General features: G+C 36.3%; 1 protein-coding gene across 4 annotated transcripts in view; it reads left to right on the top strand.

Moving 5' to 3' along the window:
* The window catches only part of AQR (aquarius intron-binding spliceosomal factor), a 111,562-nt gene that overhangs the window by 28,530 nt on the left and 57,507 nt on the right, over positions 1 to 25,525 (top strand). For all 4 annotated transcript variants that reach the window (XM_019935244.3, XM_019935243.3, XM_019935245.3 and 1 more), the window contains 8 exons: positions 1,123 to 1,236; positions 2,951 to 3,054; positions 8,923 to 9,025; positions 11,575 to 11,695; positions 14,668 to 14,809; positions 18,151 to 18,329; positions 21,749 to 21,916; positions 23,276 to 23,445. In XM_019935244.3, coding sequence (XP_019790803.2) covers positions 1,123 to 1,236; positions 2,951 to 3,054; positions 8,923 to 9,025; positions 11,575 to 11,695; positions 14,668 to 14,809; positions 18,151 to 18,329; positions 21,749 to 21,916; positions 23,276 to 23,445 — 1,101 coding nt within the window. The remainder of the gene's footprint in view (positions 1 to 1,122; positions 1,237 to 2,950; positions 3,055 to 8,922; positions 9,026 to 11,574; positions 11,696 to 14,667; positions 14,810 to 18,150; positions 18,330 to 21,748; positions 21,917 to 23,275; positions 23,446 to 25,525) is intronic.

Below are 25,525 nucleotides of genomic sequence, written 5' to 3'. Positions count from 1 at the left end.
TCCTGTAATGTCATCCAGAGGAAAAGTCTTCTAACAGACTTCTAACACTCACCTTTCAGATCACAGCTGGAGATAAAATTTTCGTGTGTGTATTTGCACACTGTCCTAAGAATTCTTTTATCTTGTATCTGTGAGCATTCCTTTTTTTCCTATTCTCTTATTAATTTTACCCAGTGATTTGTTGCATATATTAAAATACATTAAAATCCTAATATCTGGGGGGGATAAATTGGGAGATTGGGATTGACACATAGACACTACTATATATAAAATAGATAACTAATAAGAACCTACTATATAGCACAGGGAACTCTACTTAATACTCTGTAATGGCCTGTATGGGAAAAGAATCTAAAAAACAGTATATATACGTATACGTATAACTGATTCACTTTGCTGTACAGCAGAAACTAGCAGAACATTGTAAATCAACTATACACCAATAAAAATTAATTTAAAAAATCCTAATATGTGATCTGCCATAGATTAGAATTAAGAATAATAAAAATTGGGGGCGAATGGAGCCCCAAATTCTGTTGATTCTGTTGATACTGCCAGCACAGGGGGAAAGCAGGCCTTCTTAATGCACCAGGAACTAAGCCAAAGAAAGCTTGATGGTCATGGAGACCGAAGAGAGGAATGACTAGCTTAGCTTTTCCCACCTTGCTGTTTTTTCTAATAGAAGCATAGAGAAGAGTATCTCTAATTGTGAATTGCAAAACCCTCATCAGAAAATTTTAAGTGGCATAAGACCTCAGGAGTTCCCTCTAATGGTATAGTTCTATATAGATAGATTTTTTTTTCCATTAAAATGATTGACTTTCTTTGATTAGTTCCTTAATGTCTCTTTAGTATTGGGATTGCAGTTGAAGTTGTTTCCTGTAGAAGTAGACCATGTGTATGAAATAGACTTAACAGTTTGTTCACAAGGCATATACTTTATGCTCACATAAATAAAACACGTTTGCATATGTGCTGAAATGTTTGTTGCAATGTTTACATTCCAAAGCTTTTCAGTACCTCTAAGAAGGTATGTGGATTTTATTATTTTTAATACTGTCGTATTTTTGCTTTCTTGTTCTCATGTTTACACAGTTTATTAATTTAAATGTATCCTTTCAGCTTTTGGACATGCTTAAGTTCTATACTGGTTTTGAGATTAATGATCAGACTGGAAATGCTCTGACAGAGAATGAGATGACTACGATTCACTATGATAGAATTACTTCTCTACAGGTAATTGAAATGCATTATAGCCTTTGCGTCTGCTCCATGAAGTTGAGTCATAAATAATTTAGGTTTTATATAGTACAAATAGGAAAGGTACTAATTTAATAGTGTGTTCATCTTGAATTTTTAAAATATTGCTAATTCTGATGAATTCATGAAAAAGAATGCTTTCTTTTATAGTTCTCAATCTTGAGACTCAGTATATTGATATTTGACACTCAAAAAATATTAGTTACTGGGCCAGTTTAGTGTGTTTAAGTATCAGTTTTATTTTATGAAAGGGTATTTCAACTTGACAAAGTATGTGTAAGTGCTTTGTACATTTTAAAGATAAACACATGTAATGGGACTGAAATTTACCAGTGCAGCTCAGATGTGCCCCAAAAGTACCTTTGTTACTATTACTGAGCACATTTTGCTCTTGAACTCAGTTTTGTCTGGTGGCAGCTTTTATTTCTCAATTTAAAGTAATTCAGTTCTGTACATTTTAAAGAGTCTTTTTTTGGGTAAAGACTCAGCCAAACTTAAGTTCAAATTGTCTTTCATAATCAGCTCAGACATGTTTTCCTGCTTTTCTCAGAACATTAGTGTTTTTGTCCTTCTGCCTCTGCCCTTGAAGTGACCACAGCGGGTGTGGTGTGTGGCTGTTCTCTTGGCCACCAGCAAGGCACAATGACTGCTCCCTTGGAACTTGGTTGTCAGCCTACTGACAAGGCCCCAGCCCTTGTTCTTTTTTTTTTTTTTTTTGTGGTACGCGGGCCTCTCACTGTTGTAGCCTCTCCTGTCGTGGAGCACAGGCTCCGGACGCGCAGGCTCAGCGGCCATGGCTCACGGGCCCAGCTGCTCTGCGGCATGTGGGATCCTACCGGACCGGGGCACGAACCCGTGTCCCCTGCATTGGCAGGCGGACTCTCAACCACTGCGCCACCAGGGAAGCCCCCCAGCCCTTGTTCTTGATGGTGCTGGAGTCCTCCTGGGAGCTGACTCGCCTTCATTTCCTAGCTCAGGCAGCTCACTTTCAGGCTTGGTTTCAGGGTCATTTTGCCATTGCCTGTAGTTGTTTCATGGCAGGCTCATCGATAACCTTGGCAACCTTCTGTGTCATCCAGTACAGAGCACATGAAAACTTGTGGATCTTCCCAGTGCCACATGAGCATTATGGAGGACTAAGAATGTTATTTCACACACACTTAATCAAATCAGCATGATGCTGCTCTTTCTGTTTCCTTGCGGCTTACCCCACGTTGGTTGGAGGTTTTACCCTGCGAGGTTCTCTCTTTCCAGAGTTCCAAAGTAAAGCAGGGCACAAGCACACTATGCTGTAGGCCTCTCCCTTGAGATACATCTTCATTGGGAGTTGCCCTTGAGACTTTCTTATAGTTTTGTTAGGCCAATTCTTGATCACAAAGTGTTTTGTTTTGTTCTTTCTCTTCTCCTGTCAGTGAAGCTGGCCTTCCTGGCTATTTTCCTTTATATTCAAAATACAGTTTTAGAAATCAGAAACTGAACATTGATTCTTTATACTCTCCGGCTAGAACAATTTTGGTTTTTTCCCATTGAATCTAATGCTTTTGAATAAGGCAGAGGTCACATATGAGAAGCATATAAGGAGAACTGCATTAATTAAAAAAATTTTTTTTCCATTATGCAGTATATAAGTTGTAATTTATTATATTAATATGTAGGCATTAATTAATTAATTAATTCTGTTCTTTTCTAGAGAGCTGCTTTTGCACATTTCCCTGAGCTCTATGATTTCGCCCTCTCAAATGTTGCAGAAGTAGATACTCGGGAATCCTTGATCAAGTGTTTTGGACCTCTTAGGTAAGGCAATATGAAAGGACAACTGAATTTTAATTTTCTTTTTTGGTTTTAGTTACTTTTGCACTACTTTAGGTGATGTTACTTGTTGCACTACTGTTTATTGACAACTAGAACTAGTGCTTCTCTCTAGCATTTGTTATCTTTGAGTCACTTAAATATAATTATACATCTTCTCTTTATTTATTTATTTATTTATTTATTTATTTATTTTTTTTTGTGGTACGCGGGCCTCTGAGTGTTGTGGCCTCTCCCGTTGCGGAGCACAGGCTCCGGACGCGCAGGCTCAGCGGCCGTGGCTCACGGGCCCAGCCGCTCCGCGGCATGTGGGATCTTCCCGGACCGGGGCACAAACCCGCGTCCCCTGAATCGGCAGGCGGACTCTCAACCACTGCGCCACCAGGGAAGCCCATCTTCTCTTTATTTTGGTAAAATTTTTATTTTTTGTAACTTATATATTTTTCCTAGATCTCAAATTTTTTTAGAGTAGAATATAAGCTGGTATCCCATCAGTCGTAAACAACATACAACAGAAACCAGTAAATGTTCATCCTATGTGATATTAGAGGTTAGGCATAAGAAAAATTTTGCATGTTTAAAATTTATTAAATTGTAATGTTCTCTGCCATCTCTGTTAAGTATACTTTTTTGAAAATAGCAATAATAGCATACATTTATTTACTTTGTGATAGGTACTCTACTAGTATATAAATAAGTTAATTCTCAAAATATTCATGTGAGAGGAGTAGGTACCATTTTACATATAAGGTAGCCGAGGCACAGAAGAGTTGAGTACTTTGCCTGAGTCACACAGCAAGTAAGTGGCAAAGACAGGATTTTTTTTTTTTTATAAATTTATTTTATTTTATCTTTGGCTTCGTTGGGTCTTCGTTGCTGCGCGCGGGCTTTCTCTAGTTGCTTCGAGTGAGGGCTACTCTTCATTGCAGTGCACAGGCTTCTCATTGCGGTGGCTTCTCGTCACGGAGCATGGGCTCTAGACACACGGGCTTCAGTAGTTGTGCCACATGGGCTCAGTAGTTGTGGCTCATGGACTCTAGAGCGCAGGCTCAGTAGTTGTGGTGCCTGGACTTAGTTGCTCCGCGGCATGTGGGATCTTCCTGGACCAGGGCTGGAACCCGTGTCCCCTGCATTGGGTTCTTAAGCACTGCGCCAACAGGGAAGCCCCAAAGATAGGATTTGAACCTAGGTAGTCTGACTTCTGAGCCCTAATTATTTTTTTTTGAGGTATAATTGACATAAAACATTATATTAGTCTCAGGTTTATAACACAATGATTTAATATTTGTATTTATTGTGAAATTGATCACCACGAGTCTAGGTAGCATTTATCTCCATATATATAGAACTTTTTGGTCTTTTGGTGAGAATATCTAAGACCTACTTTCTTTGCAACTTGCAAATATGCAGTACATTATTACTAATTATAGTCACCATGCTGTACAATTACATACCCGTGACTTATTTATTTTATAACTGGAAGTTTGTACATTTTGATCTTCTTTACCATTTCACCCACCTTTGCCTTGGGCAACCACCAATCTGTTCCCTGTTTCTGTAAGCTTGTTTTTTTTGGGGGGGGGGGGAGGGTTGTTTTAAAATTCCACATATAAGTGACTCATTAAATTCCACATATAAGTGACCCATACAGTATTTGTCTTTCTCTTTCTGACTTATTTCAGTTAGCATAATGGCCTTAGGGTCCATCCATGTTGTTGCAAATGGCAAGATTTCATTCTTTTTTATTCTGAGTCCTAACTTTTGACCACTGTGCTCTGTTATCTCCTCATTTTCCTTAACTCTGGGGAGAATTTATGTGTAGTTAATTGGCTATTTAAACTGAAGCAAACTGAGATTAGTCTGGTCATTCATTTTCATATGAGGATATGTAATAACTTACAGTAACACACACGTCTACTTCCTTCTTTTAAATAATGGCATTGAGTTCTGTTGAACAGGTCTACGATACTTTTTTTTTTTTTTTTTTTTTTTTTTTCAGTACGCAGGCCTCTCACCATCGTGGCCTCTCCCGTTGCGGAGCACAGGCTCCGGACGCGCAGGCTCAGCAGCCATGGCTCACAGGCCTAGCTGCTCCGCGGCATGTGGGATCTTCCAAGACCGGGGCACGAACCCGTGTCCCCTGCATCAGCAGGCGGACTCTCAACCATTGCACCACCAGGGAAGCCCTACCATACTATTTTTTAATCACTCACCTATTGACGGATCTTTAATTTAAAATTTTTTGACTATAACAAACAATTAGTCAATGAACATTCTTTTTAGTTCTGTTTTTAAAATTTTAGTACTGATTCCCAGAAGCAGAATGGCTGACTCAAAGGGTTTATGTGTTTAAATTTTGTTACATATTGCTAAACTATCTTCCAAAAAAATGCCAATTATACACTTACATCAATAGTGTTTGAAGATTTATTTCTCTCCCTTCCAACACTAGGTAAATTAGTTTTTCATTTTTGCCAATCCAAGGACAAAAAGATTCTCATTGTTTTACTTGCATTCTGTGATTGTATGTTACTTTCTGATTGTTATCCTTTGCTATTTTGTATTCCATTGTTTGTCATTTTATTGATTTTTTTAAATAAGGAACTTCTATATTATATATCCAGGAACCTGGATATTATTATTTTGTCTAGTTCTGTTGCAATTATTTTGTCTCAGTTTCTCCCTTTCAGACTTTGTTTATGGTATATTTTGTTATTACAGATGTTTTAAATTTTTAATCACATCTTTCAGTCTTCTTTTTAATAACAGTAACAAATGTTTTATTTTATTTATTTATTTATTTATTTTGTGGTACGCAGACCTCTCACTGTTGTGGCCTCTCCCGCTGCGGAGCACAGGCTCCGGACGTGCAGGCTCAGAGGCCATGGCTCACGGGCCTAGCCGCTCCGCGGCATGTGGGATCTTCCCAATTGGGGCACGAACCTGTGTCCCCTGCATCGGCAGGCAGACTCTCAACCACTGCACCGGAAGCCCACAAATGTTTTATTTAGAAGGCCTTCTTCACCAAAAGATTACAAAAAATATTATATTTTTTAAGCACTTTTGTAGATTTTTTTTCTTACATTTAATAGCTGTATAGTCTGTCCAGGGAATTTATTTTTGTCCATAGAGCTCCTTTATACTCTTACAAATCATTGAGGATCACAAAGAACTTTTTTAATGTGGATTATAGCCATTATATTTACTACATTAGAAATTAAAAGTAGAGGAATTTTAAATATTTAATTTATTTTAAAAATCAAGTAAAATCCATTGTATATTTCATACATATTGTTAATGAAAAATATATACTCCATAATGAAAAAAAGAATACATAGTGAGAAGAGTAGCATTGTTTTACAGTTTTGCATATCTTTTTAATGTCTGGCTTAATGAAAGACAGTTGGATTTGCAGATCTGTTGTTGGTTTCAGTTTGTTTTAAGATATTATTTTGCCTGAAGTAAATGAAGATAATCCACTCTTACACAGAGGGAAGTTTATTTTAAAAGCTTTTTCATATTTAGGAATATTATTCTTTGATACATATCAAAACTTGACAGTTGATAGATTTCTTGAAAGTTTCGTTGTGGTATCTGAAACCATGTTAAGGAAGTCTGTGCAATTAAAGTGAATTGATTTTAAAAATGGAGAGATATACCTTGTTCATGGATGAGAGGACTCAGTTGAGGTGTGGATTCTGCCCAAATTGATCTATAGATATAATTCATTTCCAATCAGAGTCACAGCAGGATATTTGATAGAAACTGACAAGCTTATTCTAAAACTCATATGGAAAGGCAAAGGAACTAGAATAGTCAAGACCATTTTGAAAAAGAACAAAATTGGAGAATTTCCACTACCTAATTTCAAGACTTACTATAAAGTTAAAGTAATCAAGACATTGTGGTATTGAAAACAGGGTAGACATTATAGATCACTGGAACAGGGTCAAGTTCAGGAATAGACCACACGTATACGGTTAGTTGGGTTTTGACTAAGGTGCCAAGGCAACTCAGTGGAAAAGAAATAATTTCAGCAGTGGTTCCGGACAGCCATATGCAAAGTATGAAACTTGACCCATTCCTCACATCTTATACAAAAATTAACTCAAAATGAATCATAGACCTAAATATCAAAATTAAAACTTAGGAAATATAGGAGAAAATCTTTGTGATTGTGCTTTGTGCAAAGATTTCTGTAGACACCAGGGCACGGTCTTTAAAGGAAACAACTGATAAATTGGACTTCATCAAAATTAAAAATTTCTATTTGAAAGACATTGTTAAGAGAATGAAAGACAAACCCCAAACTGGGAGAAAATATTGGCTAAATACATGTCTGATGATGGACTGGTATCTGGAAGTCTCAGAACTCAATTATAAGAAAACAGCTTAATAAAAAAAATGGCTGTAGATTTGAACAGATACTTCACCAAAGAAGATATATAGATTTCAATAAGCCTATAGAAAGGTGCCTAACATCATTAGTCATTAGGAAAAGCGAATTTAAATCATAATGAGATATCATTATGTACCTATTAGAATTGTTTATAAAAACAAGTGTATTAACTCTTGACCAGTATGTGGAGCAAGTGTAATTCTCATACATTGCTGATGAGAATTCAAAATGGTAGTGCCACTTTGGAAAAATTTGATAGTTTCTTGCAGAAACATGTGCTTACTGTGCGATCTAGTGTTCTCACAGACATACCCAAGAGAAATGGAAACTTACATTCACAGAAAAATCTGTACAGAAATATATATAGTGGCTTGCTTTATAGTTGTCAAAACTGGAATATATAAATATGCTTCAGCTGGTGAGTAAATAAACACATTGGGAAATATCCATACAATGGAATATTACTCAGCAATAAAAAGGAACCAACTACAGATACACACAACAGTGTGGGTGAATCTCAAATGTATTATGCTGAGTGAAAGCAGCCAGCGTCAAAAGGCTACATAATGTATGATTCCATTTATTTGAGCTTCTGGAAAAAGCAGATTTATAGAGATTGAAAACACATTAGTGGTTACCAGGGCCAGGGATAGAGGGTTTGAGGGGCTGTGGGGGGTAATGAAACTGTATTTGAGTGGTTGAAAGCTGTCAGGTAAGTAGTGGCAAATGCAAGTTTTTCAAAATTTCAGTTTTTCACTCTGAAATTCAAATTTTATCTTTGGCAACATATACTGTCAGTTATTTTCCTTGAAGACAGGTTTATTTTGTTCAGATTTTTTGCTGTTTTTCAACTCTGAATAACTAGTTTGTCAGTCATTCTGACAAACATTCTTTTTACACAAGTAAAAATTGTGTGCAAAATGTGTACTTCCCACTCTGTCACACAGATTTTTTAAAAAACAGATACTCAAGTCCAAATTTAATAACCTTAATAATTTTTTACTCTTTCATCTAGGACATTTTTAAACAAAACTGGTGGGGTTTTTTTTGTTTGTTTCAATAACTGTGTCCCAGTGAGGAATGCTGTGACCACTTATTGTACTGGTTGGTGCCACTGCCTTGATCCATGCCACCAGTTTTACCCATTATCGCACTGTCACTGTATATGTAAAGACAGTGAGAAAAAAACTTAATAATGTCTTGGTATTAATATGAAAAAGTATTGTCCTTTTAGCTTCCCTGAAACAATCTTGGGGACCATGAGAGGTTTGCAGAAGACAATTTGAGAATTCTGTATTAGGGGTTTAACTCTTTGCTGATTTCATATATTTGTTGCTTGTGTCATAGGATTATATTTTCTACATGAAAATTTTTAAGCCATCTGTAAAATTATGTTTCAAAAATGAATTAAATTGTAATAAAATATTCTGATCTGAATATTCTTTATTCTGCAGTTCAAATACACTCCACCAGGTGGCATCATACCTCTGCTTGTTACCAACTCTTCCTAAAGGTGAAGACACGACTTTTGATAAAGAATTTCTTCTAGAATTGTTGGTAAATATTAATGTTCTTTGAATTTTGCATGTGGTTTTCCCTACTTTTTTGAATCATTCTTAAAGATGTAGGTTGGTACAGATTTTTTTCTGGGCTAAAAAATTGGTAGGTAATGCCTACTTGTTTGGGAACTATATCATCATTTGATTTTGTCAGATTTCTTTTTCATCTCTTAGATTTCTTTTTTCAAGTCTCTTACCTCTTAAAACTGCTTTATAGCATGGATTTGTTCCATCAGATATTTACGAGCAACATCTGTGTCAGACACTGGATTCAAGCACTGGGGATACAGAGATGGCCGACACTGTTCCTGCCTTTAAGAGATCACAGTTATACCTACACACACACACACACACACACACACACACAGACACACACAGATATCTATCTATTTATCTGTTTATTTTTAAGTTATTGTTTAAATATAGTACCTTGAGTATCAAGCCATACCTTTATCACTAGAGAGCTCAGGAATGTTTAAAAATAGAAAAAGTTATTACCAACTTAGTGGTTTAAGAATTCTAAGGGATTTCTCAAGCATTTTGGGAAATGAATATTAGTTTGAGCATCAGCTCTTAAACTAATACTTTTTTGTGTGAGGTTTTATTTTTTTTAGTACAGTTTCAGGTTCATAGCAAAACTGAGGGGAAGGGATATACTTTATTTTTTAAACTTCCGTGAGATATTTCATAAAGTGGATGAGTATTTAACCATACGCCACTATGAATATCTAGGTTGTTTGCATGCTCACTAGTACAAATAATGATGCAGTCTTAATATATGCCTCTTTGTGCCCATATGTGGACATCTAGGAGAGGTACCCAGAAGTGAAATTATTTGATGTGCTTATTTAAAAAGATAAAAGATGCAGCCAAACTGTCCTCCAAAAGCTGTATGTTCCCATCAACAGTGTATTAAAGTATGTCTCCTTGAGCTTTTATCGGCATTGGATGCTGAGTCGCCTCAATTTTGCCAGTCTCATGGGTTAACAAAAAAAACTTGTTTTAATTTTTTGTTTGCTGACTGCTATAAGGTTGAGTTGTCTTTTATACGTTTCAGACATTTTTTATACCTATACAAATGTGCACTGCATGGATTTGTAAATACATATTTTTACACATATGGAACAATAATGGGCACATGTTTTTGTAACATATTTCAAGGTAATACTTCTAATACAGGGTATAAAATACAGTTCCTTACTGTAGAGAGGAAGATAATATGCTTATTTTGGGGTAGTAACAGGAAACTATTTGTAGCAGGTGTTTTAAGCCTGGTGACAGGTGTTTAAGTGCCATTTGGAGAGAAATCCTTGGGAAGGGTTTTAAATTAACTCAAGTATAGAAAATACTTTTTTATCGATATATTTACTTACATGAAATGTATGTCTTGGGTCACTATCTTTCCCTTCCTTCTTACAAATCACTTTTTGTTGTCTCTGACTACAAGTGCTTTCTAAAAATTCCTTGGCCTGTTTTCTGATAACGTAAAATCTCCTCTGGTAAGTCAGGTTTTGGAGATTAATAATAAATCCTTACTATAGAAAGAAATGGGGACTTTTCCAGGAACCTTTCTAATGGAAAATAGGTTTGAGTATAAAGTTGATCCTATCTATGCTTTTTAGGGTCTTATAGCTAAGATTTCATCCTTAAAATTTAAATAGTTACGTGAAAAGAAAACAGTTTTAAAAATTTATAGCGCTACAGCATTATCTTTCATTTCCTCCCCCTCTTAAGGGAGTTTTTTCAGGCTTTGGAATCTTCTAATATCCAACCAAATATGATTAAAAAATTCAACTATGCATATTGTTTAGATGATATCACAGTCTTCTTTCCTAAAACAATACTATCTCTACTGAAAAGAACGTGACACATTTTTCAAATATATCATTATTTTGGCATCTCTTAATTAGGTAACAAACTTATTTCTGTATTTGAGGTAGATCACTGTAGTATTAACAATGGAGGGGTACATAGAGAACATCAAGTACAACTCTCTCGTTTTACAAAGAAGACTGAGGCCAAGTTATTAGTAAACTTATCCAGATTATTTAGCTAGTTAGTACAAGAATGAAAACTGTAACCTAGAACTTAGGGCTCCCATTTTTTTTTCTTACATTGGTGAATGCTGTGTTGCTGTGGGTTTTAAGGTCTTGGCATGTGCCAGACACTTTGACATTATTTTACAATATTCCACTTCATTTTCATAAGAAACCTAAGAAGGGAGTGACATTTTAATCTGCTTTACTGAAAAGGAAACTAAAATCAGGGAGTTTGAAGTGACTTGCCCAGCTTTCACATAGCCCATAAGTAGAGGTGCTAGGTGTTGACCTCAGATCTGTCTGATTCCAAAGTCCATCACAATCAGTACCTCTTTCTTCTTTGATTTGTGGAGAACATGAAAAAAGGAAAAAAAAATCTCTTGTTAAGTGCTACAATAACTCAAAGACATGAAACTTCTCATTCCATACTTTGTGTTGAATTTCTCCATAAATTATTTTGATTGAAAAAAGATACTTCTGACTTTCTTTCTAAACCTATTTCCTTTAGGTATCTCGTCATGAGCGTCGAATTTCTCAGATTCAGCAGTTGAACCAGATGCCTTTGTATCCAACCGAGAAAATCATATGGGATGAAAATATTGTCCCAACTGAGTACTATTCTGGGGAAGGTATGGTAACGAAGTACAGTATTCAGATGTAACATGAAACTTAGTTTAGAATTCATCATATATAACTGAACATACTCCTATCTGCTATATACATTAGGGTAATTTTCTGGTACCCTCAAGTTCAACTTTAGAAGCTAGAAACTATTCAGTGTTTTGAATGCTTAACATTAAGGATTTTTATTAAATTTAAGCATTGCCTAATGAAATGTGTGTTTGTGTGTGTGTGTGTATCATCCTGTATAAAATGTGCCCGTAAAGCTGTGTGTTCAGGAGACCTAATAATACAAGAAGTGTAGCTTTCATTATGTCACTGTAGCAGGCTTTATTTGGTAGTGTTTTATTTTTCAAAGCCTTTTCTACAGGTTCTTTTGAATTCCTTGTAGAGCCAGCTAATGACCTTCAAAAGAAAGACATTATCATTAGTTAAGATAAACCCTTAGTTTTGACCCAGAGTAGTATTGCCTACTATGTTCATCTACCTCTTTCAACAGATTTGTTTCTAAATGCTTATCCTCTAATGATGAGAATTTGCCACAATTGAGTATATGCCAAAGTGCATTCTGACACATTTTGAAGGCATATTTCAAAAAAAAATTTCTGGAAGTTTTTTGAACAACAGTGTCATGATTTGTAGAGATGTGGCTATTTTAAAGAGATCACCAATATACGTATTGGTATATTTATTTAAAAGAAAATTGTCTCTTCAGAGTCGTATCCTAGAGCCATAATTCCAATAAACCCAGTGCACTAAAATTGTACTAGATTTCAGAATAATCAGTCTTCATATCTTTTTATATTCTGACAGTGATTAATGCATTCCTTTCTCACTTTTCTAATTTGTTCATACTAAAAGCATTTGTGATCATATATGTTGAATAACACTTAAGAATATTTTGTCTTTTTAATGAAAAGTTTGTGTCCTTGAAAATGTAAACAGTCTTATATCTAGCTTTTGGTACTATTCAGTGATGTTGGTCTGAGTTTAAAACATATTTTGCTTAGTATAAAGTGTTGCTTTTCTTTCGCTCCTATGATTAATGAAGTTAAGTAAAAAGAATTACTTCTCAAAATTTGTCTTTGTACCTGTCTTGCCATGGTTCTTCACTGACCATGGGTGAAACTGTACTTGTGGGGCTCTGTATTCAATGCTGTGAGATAGGCAAAGATCAAAGCCAATCCAGCACAATTATGCAAGCTGCTTCCAGCTCCCAAGGAGAGAAAATAAGTGTGAAATTGGGGCAGATATTTAAAAAATATAGTATAAGATTGTAAAGAAAGTCTTTGTAAAGTGTTGCCTTTTTAAAACCGTTTTATTGTAAAATAAACACAAATATAGAAAGCCCACACAAAATAAAGATAGAGCTTTACTAATTATCTTAAGGGAAATACCCTAAAACCCTTATAATCACCTTGTCAGCTATCCCAGAATCCTCCTGTGTACCCCTTCCTACTTACTGCTTTCTCCCTCCACTGGAAAGTAACCATTTCTTGACTTTTATAGCAATCACTGTCTCACTATTTCTTCATAGTTTTATTACCCAGTTGTGCATCCCTAGACACCGTAGTCAGTCCTGTACATTTTAAGATGCCTTTTATTTTACGGGTACCAACTGTATCCCTTTCTTTTGTCTTTTGAAGACCCTGAGTTGTTTGATCTGTATAGTTTTCCACAGTCTAGATTTTTCTAATTGACTACTCACAGTACAGTTCAACATGTCCCTCTGCTCTTTATTTATTTTTTCTACAAATTGGCTTGATCAGGCAGAGGTATTCTCTCTTTGGCAAGATCCTTGGTGGCGGTGTATTCTTTCATCAAGAGGCACGTGATGTCTGGTTGTCTCTGTTTTTGTGATATTGCTGTTTAATACCTAGATTTGTTAATTCGGGGAGGGTTACAAAATAGTGATATGTTAATTTTTTTTTAATATAAGTATGCCATCAAAAGAGATGCTTTCAGCTTCTGGCTTGAAAGAAATTGAATTAGATTATAAGTCAGAGTTTACTAACAAATGATGTGAAATTTTTGTACATTGATGTTTCTTGCTTTTAGGTGCATTGTTTCTTTGGTAAGTATGGATAGGGATGATGAAAATAATATGATTTGCTAGTAAAATGTGTTTGGGGGTTCTTTTTTTTAAAGATTTTTTTGATGTGGACCATTTTTAAAGTCTTTATTGAATTTGTTACAATATTGCTTCTGCTTTATGTTTTGGTTCTTTGGCTGCGAGGCATGTGGGATCTTAGCTACCCGATCAGGTATCAAACCCGCACCCCCTGCACTGGAAGGTGAAGTCTTAACCACTGGACCACCAGGGAAGTCCCTGGGGTTCTTCTTTTTTGACCTTTTTGATATTGGTGCTGAGTGCTTGGTTACTTATTATCCCAGGGAAATAGTGTTAGGTGAAGGTAATGGAAAGAATATGGTTCATTAATGTTGTCAGAGAAGGGAAATGACTCCAGGAATAACATACAATCAATGCCTTATCCTTAAAGGCTAGCAAAACGGCAAAAGTTCAGAGCACCATAGTGATCACTGAAGATAGAGTTGTGTAATGTAATATACTAATTCAGTTTTGGTAAATTTGGTCATGGGCTATGTTTACAGTAGCATTATTTACTTTGAGATTCGCCAAATACAGATTAGGTGGTAAAGAAAGAATTTTTAAACTACTTGTGTTAGTTTTAAGTATCTTTAAATACTTTTTAGAAGCACTGTTTGCATATGAGTCATTGATGTGCAGATTACATGTATTAATGAAATTCATCCTTTATTCCCAGTCTTAATAGATAGCATTTGTTAATTTGGTTTCAGTTTCTGTGTGGAAATAAGAATACGACCTTATCAAATATGCTGTATTTTAGACACCATTAAACTAGATTCTTAACAAATTTGTGCTGCCTTGTTTTAATACATAAAGCAGATGTCTGATTAAAACAAATAATTCAAATATGGATGTTATTTTCCTTTTCAGGTTGTCTTGCTCTTCCCAAGTTGAATTTGCAGTTTTTGACTCTTCATGATTACCTCCTAAGGAACTTTAATCTCTTCCGCTTAGAATCAACTTATGAAATTAGGCAGGACATCGAGGATAGTGTCAGCAGAATGAAGCCATGGTTAGTAAATTGGTTCCACTTGCAATGAAGAGATGCAAACAGTGACTGACATACTTCTGTCAGAAACCTCACATGTGTAATTAGAAATAATATATCTGTGGTGAAGAGGCCCTTTAAAATATGAGATATTTATTCTGTGAGAAGTTCTTGAATGTGAATTAGATATATCCAAAGTGCTAAAATAGAAAATATGTATCTGGGTCGTTGGAAGTGGGGCTGAGGGTAAGAGAAGAGAGGTCATTGTTCTGGGAAGTGGGGCGGGAGGGAGAAATGTAGGGGGGAGGAGGTTGGGCATTAGTAAAAGGGTAAAGAGGGAAGGGTATGGGCTGGCCAGCAGGCCTGTACTAGGCAGGGCAGTTTAAGTCCTGGGAGAAGCTTATGATAAAGGGGTATTCTGTTACTCCAGCCGCTCTTGTGGCTGTCACCACTAGTCTCAGTCAGCCTCTCTAAAGGACCTGGCAGGAGATGAGGGGCATAGCTGAACATTGCACAGAGTGGAACATTGGAACATCTTCCCTGCCCTCCATCCATAGGTTGCCTCGAAGAGACTAAATCATCAGCATTTACTTTAAGGGCCTGTTGAGTAGGTTTCGTTATTTGAAGAACTTTTCTGCCTAAACTCAGCTTTCCACCTGCTAGCTTCTGTCTGGAACTCCTTTAGCTAAGAAAAGACTTTCATTCTGTTGTAGGCAGCTCTGCATTATAAGATTTGTGAAGGTTCATTTTGCTTTTTAGACATGACTAACTTTGGGTAAATGCCCTTCGTTCACTATTTCATTCTAGGTATGAAATTATTGGAGATAAGTTATATATCACAGTTGACTGTAAATGAGTAAAATAATTCTGTAAAATGAATTTTCATTAAATTATTATCACACCATGCATACATATGTACAATTATACTGCATTCTGTGTGAAAAGCTTAACATATTTTGAGTGTGAACTGATTCAGGTATCTTCCAGGCTTCTCTCCTTACTAATTACAGAGAGCTGCATGGACACTGTGATTATGATGTTTTTTTCACTTCCATATTTTATTTCATACACAGTTCTAGTTTTTAATTAATTATTATGTGAAAAGTTGTTCTGGGTGAGAGTCTAAAACACAACAAAGTATTTCTGACTTAATAATCAGTTGAGTCAGTGGGCAGGCTAGCACTGTGCAATTTGTATACCCACTGGCTGATCGTCTCTGCCCACAGCTTTGCTGAAATTATTGCCCATTGTTTGGACCCCAGGGGAGTGCTTGATCAGAAAGCTGCCTTATAATTTATGGTTACCTTGCACTTATATGCTCAGACTCTGGACCTAATTTTGGTCATTTTGCAAAGTAGGGACTTAGTAACTAGCAGCTCATCAAGTAGAATTCATTTATATTTTACTTAAATGCCAAATAAAGCAGTAATACTTGGAGTTCTTATGGTTTATTAATAAAATATATATATTTTCTTCTTGTGTTACACGGGCCTCTCACTGTTGTGGCCTCTCCTGTTGCGGAGCACAGGCTCCGGACACGCAGGCTCAGCAGCCATGGCTCACGGGCCCAGCCACTCCGCAGCATGTGGGATCTTCTTGGACTGGGGCACGAATCCGTGTCTCCTGCATTGGCAGGCAGACTCTCAACCCCTGCGCCACCAGGGAAGCCCCATTTTTTTAAAATTTACATTATTTTCTGCTAGTGGAAGAAAATGTTATGTTTTGGAGATAACTATTGATAATAAATTTTTCTAAATTTTCATTCCTAATTGCCCATTATTGGAAACTGTTAAAAAATTATGAGATCTTGAGGGATAGGGCTTCCTTCTGTTTCATGTCTTGAAGGTGGAAAAGTAGCAGAGGCATTTTTACGTATTGTGTAGTTCTAATCATGTTTTTAGGCTGCTGAAACTGAGCAGTGTAAAAGAGGATGTGCTTATGAGGATCAGAAATCTATACTCTTTTAATGCCTCATGTTGCAGGTAGATTTTATAAAGGAGGAAAGAATTGGGGAGAGTAGATTAGTGGTTGCTTGGGAGTAGGAAGGGTTGACTGCAAGTAGACAAGGGGGATCTTTTTAAAGTACGATGAAGATGTTCTAAAATTGGATTGTGGTGATGGGTGCGCAACTTTGTAAATTTACTAAAAGTTATTGTACATTTACAGTGAATGAATTTAATGGTATATAAACTATATTGCAATAAAGTTGTGAAAAATGGGGGAGGTGATAGAAATTTATTACAAAAGCTTTTAGACACAAGGTACTGCCTTTTAGAAATTGTTTTAGTACTGACCAAGTCATTGGATTGCAAAACTTTTATTTTTAATTAGTTTCACTCTTTGATGTTATGAAGTTTTATAATTTTCTGTTATTTACAAAAGCCTTTACTTAGGATATAGGTTTCCTTTATCTTTGTAAGCGTGTCATTTTTGGCAGTACTTTCCAATTTTGAAGTGTTGCTGCAGTTTTTGTATTACAGATTTCCCCAATACACTATTTAATGTAAAAGCTAAAGCACCAATATAAGAAGAAAGAATGAATATTTGCTTGTTAGTGGTTCTGGTTATTACAGGTAGCTTGATGATTCCCCACACTCCCACCCATAGCAGTGTCTTTTCAGTGTTTTAAATATTGTGCCCTAAAGAAAGCATTTGCATAGATATTGTCATTTGCTTATTTTTAATTTCTTAAGGTCTAGCTTGTTCTAAAAGATTTTTGAAGCAACTTATAGAAGTATTTATAATACATAAGATAAAATGTAAACAGTTGAGGCTATCCTGATGAAGAGGGGAAGAGGGTAAGAATATAAAATAAAACTGAATGTGCTGGATTATTTCATTCTTCGACAAAATGGCTCATCTCTTACGTACATAGAGTTATATGTTTTTTTGAGAATGTGGGGGACATTCCTCTACTTCCCTTTCTTTTTTGGGCCATGTTTGCCTGTTTCATCCTACCATATATACTTCCTAAATATTGAGACTTAGGGGTTTTTTCTTTCTTTTTTTTTTTTTTTTTGCGGTATGCGGGCCTTTCACTGTTGTGGCCTCTCCCGTTACGGAGCACAGGCTCCGGATGCGCAGGCTCAGCGGCCATGGCTCACGGGCCCAGCCGCTCCGCGGCATGTGGGATCTTCCCGGACCGGGGCACGAACCCGCGTCCCCTGCATCGGCAGGCGGACTCCCAACCACTGCACCACAAGGGAAGCCCTAGGGGTTTTTTTTTAGTTTAGAAATAAGAGTTACTAATGTTAGGGCTTAAATACTAGCTAACCATGTATTCTTAGTTACTAGTTTAACTTGTCCAAAGTTGAGCAAAAGTTGATCTTTGCTTGGGTAACCAGTCTTCTGCTTCTGGTTTCCAGGCAGTCTGAGTATGGCGGGGTGGTATTCGGTGGCTGGGCACGAATGGCCCAGCCCATCGTGGCGTTCACCGTGGTGGAGGTTGCCAAACCCAGCATAGGCGAGAACTGGCCAACCCGGGTTCGCGCAGATGTCAGCATCCATCTGAACGTCAGAGACCACATCAGAGATGAGTGGGAAGGTAACTTTGCCTTTCAAGAAGTGGTCACCTTTTGCTGTTACAATTTATAGACTTTTACTTAGAGCATTAGCAAAGCACATTCACCAGATATTGCCCTTTTAAATTTATTAAATTTTATCTTTAAAATTTGTTTTAAAGAATGGCAATTGATTTATAGTTACTACTAGTAAAAATACCAAAGATCATACAAGAATAATTAAATACCTTCATACTCTAATAAAAAGCATAAAATAGCACGTATATCAGTGTTGTGAAAATTGCGGTTGGCAGAGCTGAGAGGAGAGCATTTTAAATCATAAAATTTAGGAAGATAATGTTTATGAATTTATAGGATCACTATAAAAAGAATAAAATATTTGTGTTCACTAAAGAAAGGGGGGAACCCACATATAACTTGCACACTTGCAAAGCAAGTAAGGAAAATTGGTATTTTTAAGAGATAAAAGCAGTCAAAGTAAAGTGAATAGGGATGCATACAATTTGTACCAAAGAGAAGAAGTCAGATAAAAAAAATCAGTGAAATCAAATGTATTCAAGGATAAATAATAATTGCAGGGAAGTTATTTTCCCTATTCTTTACTAAGCAAGGTTTTAGGGATGGGAGTTCTATGTCACAATTTTATATAGAGGCAGATATGTTCTAAGTTACTAAGTCAAATGGAGTTAAAACATCAATACCACCCACCTGTGCCAGAAATGGCATGTAAACTGATTTTTAATTGGCACTTTTGTATTTTTCTCCCAGCTGTCTATGAGAGCTCTTGCTGTCCCATTATGAGAAACAGGAACTGGTAGGTTTTATCTCCTTCTACCTTCTTGGCATGCCAGAAGGAAAGAGATAGTCCCTTAAAGGATCAGTTTTCAGAAATTATTGCTCTCAATATAGCTGTTTATAACCATAGGGTCTGTATGATATATTTATCAAATAATTCTGAAGGAAGCCAGCAGCAAAGCTGGCCAAATGTTTAACAAGTGGCCACCATAGTTGGTATAGTTTGTGACAGATTGTTTTTTTGGCTCTTGTATCCTTCAAAATTGTTCAAATCTGGTGCATTACACATCTAGAATAATAGGTACCCTTATTATTGCTGAATTGTGAGAAAGTCATTCAGTTGCTGAAGAAGGTTTTACATTTATCGCCTTTTGGAGCTTAAGGAGGTATTAAAATAAACACTGTTTTACATAGTGGGTAATGAACTGAAATAACTTATTGGCCACCCCTAGAAGCCGTGATGACTAGAAGTAAAACTTGAAGGAAAAAAAAGACCCTTTGTAGAAATGTATAGATGACAGATGACAAGCCTGCATTATAGTGTTAAGGAAAAAAAAGGATTTGTTATCCCAAACCCCTTACGAGTCTCTTACCTCCATCACTTCGGAGACTGGTAGTCAGAAGGCCATCAAATAGTCTTTTTTGTTTTTTTAAACATAGGCCTCTGGTAGATGAGAAATAGAATGGGTAAATTTTGATGGGCAGGATAGGGAACAATAGGGTATTGTGGGACAAGCAATTCATCTGGGGCATGGTGGGGAGAAGAGTGTTTTCTGGGAGGCCAAAGCCAAAATTCAGGCCCTTTATTGATTCCAGATAGAGCAACCAAGTAAAAAATGAGAGGGAGGTTCTGTAAATAGCAATGAACACTGTCCTGTAAAAACAGAAAATTTTTGAAGAATTTAAACTAAATGCTGTAAAACATTGTTGTCCCTTCAAGAAGGTGTGAAGCTCAGGCCCTTATCTTCTCCATTACCCCATTTAAAATTAAGGAAACAGAATTAGTGAAACTGAAATGTTGGATCCTGCCCTAGAAGGCACAGCCAGGAGTAAATGCAAATGGTTGAAAGGAGAGTTCAGCTTATTGTAATACAGGTATTTTTAACATGGATGTAAGACGTCCTACAGCATCCCTCTGTGATGCCAAAAGGTAACATTGGTAGGGATTAAATTACTTCTCAGGGCCACTTCTTTGGCTCTGAGACTGGGAAGTTTTAATGAGTTGTGCAGATCAGAAGTCATAAAGGTGGTACAACTCACATAGTAGATCATTTCCCCTTAGTTTTCATTGTTCTCCTGCTTCTTCGCATAGAATTTGTTGGGAAATAAACAATGAAGTCATAATTGTGAATCAGTTACTATTTCTAGCACACTTAAACCCTATTCTATATTGAAACAAACCAGAATGGTGCTAATTAATACTATTAGCCACGCACTTACATGGCTGATTTGATTTAGTTGTATCTCTTATTACCAAGGTTATGAGCAAGCAGACTGTTTAAATTTGCATTTATACTATACAATGACTAACAGAAGTGACTTGGGGGACTTCCCTGGTGGCACAGAGGTTAAGAATCCACCTGCCAATGCAGGGGACACGGGTTCCAGCCCTGGTCTGGGAAGATCCCACATGCTGTGGAGCACCTAAGCTGGTGCACCACAACTACTGAGCCTGCGCTCTAGAGCCTGTGAACCACAACTACTGAGCCCGCGTGCCACAACTGCTGAAGCCCGTGTGCCTAGAGCCCGTGCTCTGCAACAGAGAGAGGCCACCACAATTAGAAGCCTGCAACGAAGAGTAGCCCCCGCTCACTGCAACTAGAGAAAGCCCGTGCACAGCAACAAAGACACAACACAGCCAAAAATAAATAAATAAATAAAACTAAAGAAAAAAATGAATTGGGGGAAAAAAATGAAGGTTAAGTGGTGTAACATTATATGCTGTGTGGTCTAATTTTGTGTCCCTTGTCTTCCAGTGTGTATTTTTAATAGAGCTGGGAATCCAGTTGAATCCATAATTTGAGCAATGACTGAGAAACTACAGACTTTGGCACAAGTCTCCTATTTCTTGGCATTTGCTTATAAAAATTTCAGCATTTGCCAACTGAAGCAATATATATTCAGCTGCCTTCTCAAGATGCTATCTATAAACAGTGCTTTTGTGCCTTGATGAATTATTCTAGACTTGACCTCTTCTGGTGCAATACAATTAGACTGTTGTTGAAATGACACTGATGGACAATTTAAACTGATGTTTGAAACCTGCTAAATATGATATAGATGGATTACATGCCAACCATATTTTTGGTTACTTATTAAGAATGTTATAAATAAGAATGATGACAAGCATCCAGTTTTGGAGCTGTAGCATGATCTGGAGGACTTATTCAGTAATGTATATACAGCATAAAAGTTTCTAATTTTAATATAAAGAGAAATTTTTATTTAATTATTGCTGTCAAACATTGAGTATTGAAGGTTATAGGAAAACCCATAATTGTATTACAAAGCACGTATAATCATTGATCACCTCTGATATTTTAAATGCTTTTTATACCTTTTCAAAAGATAAGAGGATGAGAATTTGCCAACAGGAGACAAAGCAATGTCATTCTAATAAGTGGACATGTCTTTTGTGTTTTACTAGGACTTCGGAAGCATGATGTATGCTTTTTAATTACTGTACGTCCCACAAAACCTTATGGTACCAAGTTTGACCGGAGGAGACCTTTTGTTGAGCAGGTTGGCCTGGTTTATGTCAGAGGCTGTGAGGTCCAGGGCATGCTGGACGATAAAGGGCGCGTCATTGAAGACGGTATGGTGATATGCATGTTTGAAAGAGTGTGTATACGTAATGATAAATGTCTTTGCCGTTTTTCCTTTTTGTGTCCTAGGTGATTTTTTTAATTTGTTTTATATACTAAGTCAACACAAAGAATTATATATAAAAGTGTGTAGGGTACCTACCACCCAGTTTTAGAAATAAATAATATGGTTTCTAAACTTCTGTTTTAGATATTGGACAGGATCTTTTGGAATTGCCAATATTTAAAATTCTTCCTTATATGATACTTTACAATATTGCTTTTAAAAACCTCTAAACACCTCTTATAGTTGTTCAGTGATATATTTTTCTCATTTTTCCTTTTTAAGTTTTACTGATTTGATTCATGAGAGCAGTGGTTCTCAAATGGAAACAGCACTACCCTGTGTTTCAAAATACATGGTGGTATGTCATATGACTGGGGTAGAGGAAGGGGATGGTGAGCTCTTGGTGTTTGATGGATGGGGGTCTGGGATGTTGAGTACCTTAGCAGAACCGTCTTCTAGAAGGGACTGTCCTGCCCAAGATGCCAGCATTACCCTATTTAGAAACGCAGTTTGATTTCTTAGACTTAACTGATTGTTTTTTGAAATTCTTTCTTTTGTTGTCCTGACTTTTTTGATAATACTATTAAATTATAACTGCATCTATGTCCAGTGCTTATTTTACAATTTGTTTATGAAACTTCTGTCAGAACTTGAATCAGCTGCTACTACCTGTGATTTCAAGATTGAATCATTGCTAAGGGGCTGAAAATTAGGCTACTCTTATCACTAGAATGAAAGAAAAAGGAGAAGAGAATGGAGGACAGGTAGAATAAACATAAGGCCACGTCCTGGGACCAGAGTTGGAGGTCTAAGGCAAAAAGAAAGGAGAGAGGGCAAAGGGGCAAGAAAAAGTGTCTGAGCTTTCAGCCACTAGTATATGAAATTTCCTGTTATACTAGTGATGTTACACATGGAATATGGAAGGACAAAAAGAGTAATCAGACGAGTACCTATTATATGTATGACGATAGGAGGAGCTATGAGTAACTGACACAAGTAAAGTTCTTTGACCTCTAAGGATCCTATTCTAGTTGAGGGCATACACAAATAATTGCAATTCATGGCATTGCACCATAAACGTCACATGACTGTTCTGGAAAGAAATAGTGACAGTTTAGAGAACGGAGAAAATATTTTCAGCTTGGAACTCAAAATGGATGAGTGGAAGGCATTCTAGTTGGGGGAATTGCTGGAGTTAAATCTGGACACTTTACTCATCATTTCTAGAAAAGGAGTTCTGCTAACTTACTATGATATTTGAAAAGTATGTATTTCATTTAATAAACTTTAAAAAAATGTCTAGGACCTGAACCCAGACCCAATCTTAGAGGAGAATCAAGGACATTTAGAGTGTTTTTGGATCCAAACCAGTATCAACAAGATATGACCAATACGATACAAAATGGAGCAGAAGATGTGTATGAAACTTTCAATATAATAATGAGGAGAAAACCGAAGGAAAATAACTTTAAGGTAATTTGGGGGCTATAAACTAAAAGTAGTATTTCATAATTTGAATAACTTTTAAGACATAAATATGTAGCTCCTAGGTTAAAAAAGATTTGTCAAAATAACGATCACTGCTTTTGTTTAGATTCTAAACAAATCTCTTAAATTCTTAACATATAGATTAAATATAAAAACTTAAGTAAATTTATTTGCTAAATCTTACTTTGTCTTTTGATGAGTTTGGAAACTTAAAATATAAATTAATCCAGGTGTTATTTTAAAAACCAGCCTCCCTTCTTGCTTTTTGTATATTAGATACTCAGTTTATGCTTCAGTCTGAGATGAAGAAAACTGCTTGTTTGTTTACTGAGACTTCTTTTTAAAATCAAATGTAGGTGTATTTTCAAATTACTTTAAGAGTACAGATGTGGAACCTCAGAGTTCTAAATTACTCTGTGATATTTTGTATTTATACTTTACTCATTAGTGGGAAAAGGGAAGTTTGGGGGCTAGAGAGTTTTACCTTTATAATAACTTTATGGAGAGAAAAGGAGTTTTAGTAAGGAAGAATTTGAAAGTAGTATTATTTGAAGTTATACTATAAAACTTAAACATTGAGCAGGTCTAGCATTTGATAACACTAGCTTTTGCACAAATGCCTTTCTTTTCTCTCTCCCCCAAAACAGTGCTTCTTATACATTACCACTTTATTACCATTTTTAAAAAAAGAAAATCTCATATACAAAGGAATTTATTTTCTATCTCACACTCCACATCCAATCCATCAATCAGTCTAATTACCTCACCACCTCCACTGATGCCATGTGCAAGACACCTTCATCTCTCACATGCCTGCTTCTCTTCTTGACTGCTCCTCCCCTTATATTATTCTCCACATAGTGACTGAATGTGAATTATACCTTGGTGCCCCTGTTCACACTCTTTAGTGGTCTCCCATCACAGTAGAAAGTTGTTACCGTAATCCAAAAGTCCCATTATCATCTGTCCTCTGGCTGCCTCTCCAACACCATTTTCTAACGCTTTTTCCTTATTCACTCCATGCCAGTCACACTGACCCTTTTGCTCCTCTTTAATAATGCAGGCTTCTGTACATGGTATTTCTGCTTACCTAGACAGTCTTCTCCCAGGTATCTACATGGTTTTTCCTTTCACTTTACATGGGCAGCTCTGTTTAAATGTCATCTCGTAAGAGAAGTCCTTTCTGACAACCTTATCTAAAGTAGCATTTCCCTTTCTCATCGTTCCTTATCCAATTATCTTTATTTTTCCTCACAGCTTTTATTATACCTGATGATTATATATTTGTTAGTTATCTGACTTTAGAAGGACTTTATATTTGTTAATTCTCTAGCATTAGAATGCAAACTTATGCAGGCAGGGCCTCTGTTTGGTCTGTCTCTGTTTTATTGCTCAGTAATGAGTGAATTTCAGTTAGTTTACTAAAAGAAAAATAGTTTCTTTCTTATATTCATTTCTTTCACCATTTTATTTAATGTCTGTTGTGTGTCTAGTATTGTGATAAGTTATATGGAGCTAATAAAGATGAGTAAGACACAGCTTATACCTTTAGGGAGCCTAGACTACTAATAAGAGAAGTTAGAAATATAAACGGGTAACTGTTGTGAAAGGTTAGAAGTCATAAGAAAGATGCATGGAAGTTCAAAAGAGGCATTCAGTTTCTGATTCAAGGAAGAGAGGGAATGATTAACTTGCCTATGTTGGGAAAAGGAAGAACACTCTTTTGGTATCTTTGGTGTTTCACTATATAGCTGGGCAACATCCCTCATCTATTTCCTTCTCTCTTTCAGTATCCTGTCCTAGCCTGGATACTCTACCTCTTGCCTAAGTAGTTGCATTAAATAGCCTCCTCTGTCTCTGCTCTCATTGTCCTCATAGTCAGTCACCTGTTTTACATTCACTTCTCCTGATCATTTCACTGTTTCTCAAAACATTTCTGTGACTATCCATTAATGGTGAAATAAGCTTTTCCACAAATCTTTTGCTTGAACTAAATTGAAATGCCACTGTCCTGCTTGAAACCTTTCCTAATATCAAAAGTCTCCACTACATCCATTTCTCACTG

Source organism: Tursiops truncatus, chromosome 2, assembly GCF_011762595.2.
Source record: "Tursiops truncatus isolate mTurTru1 chromosome 2, mTurTru1.mat.Y, whole genome shotgun sequence".
Taxonomy (NCBI): Eukaryota; Metazoa; Chordata; class Mammalia; order Artiodactyla; family Delphinidae; genus Tursiops; species Tursiops truncatus.
The sequence above is the reverse complement of the archived record's forward strand: the minus strand, read 5'-3'. Positions and strand labels throughout refer to the sequence as shown.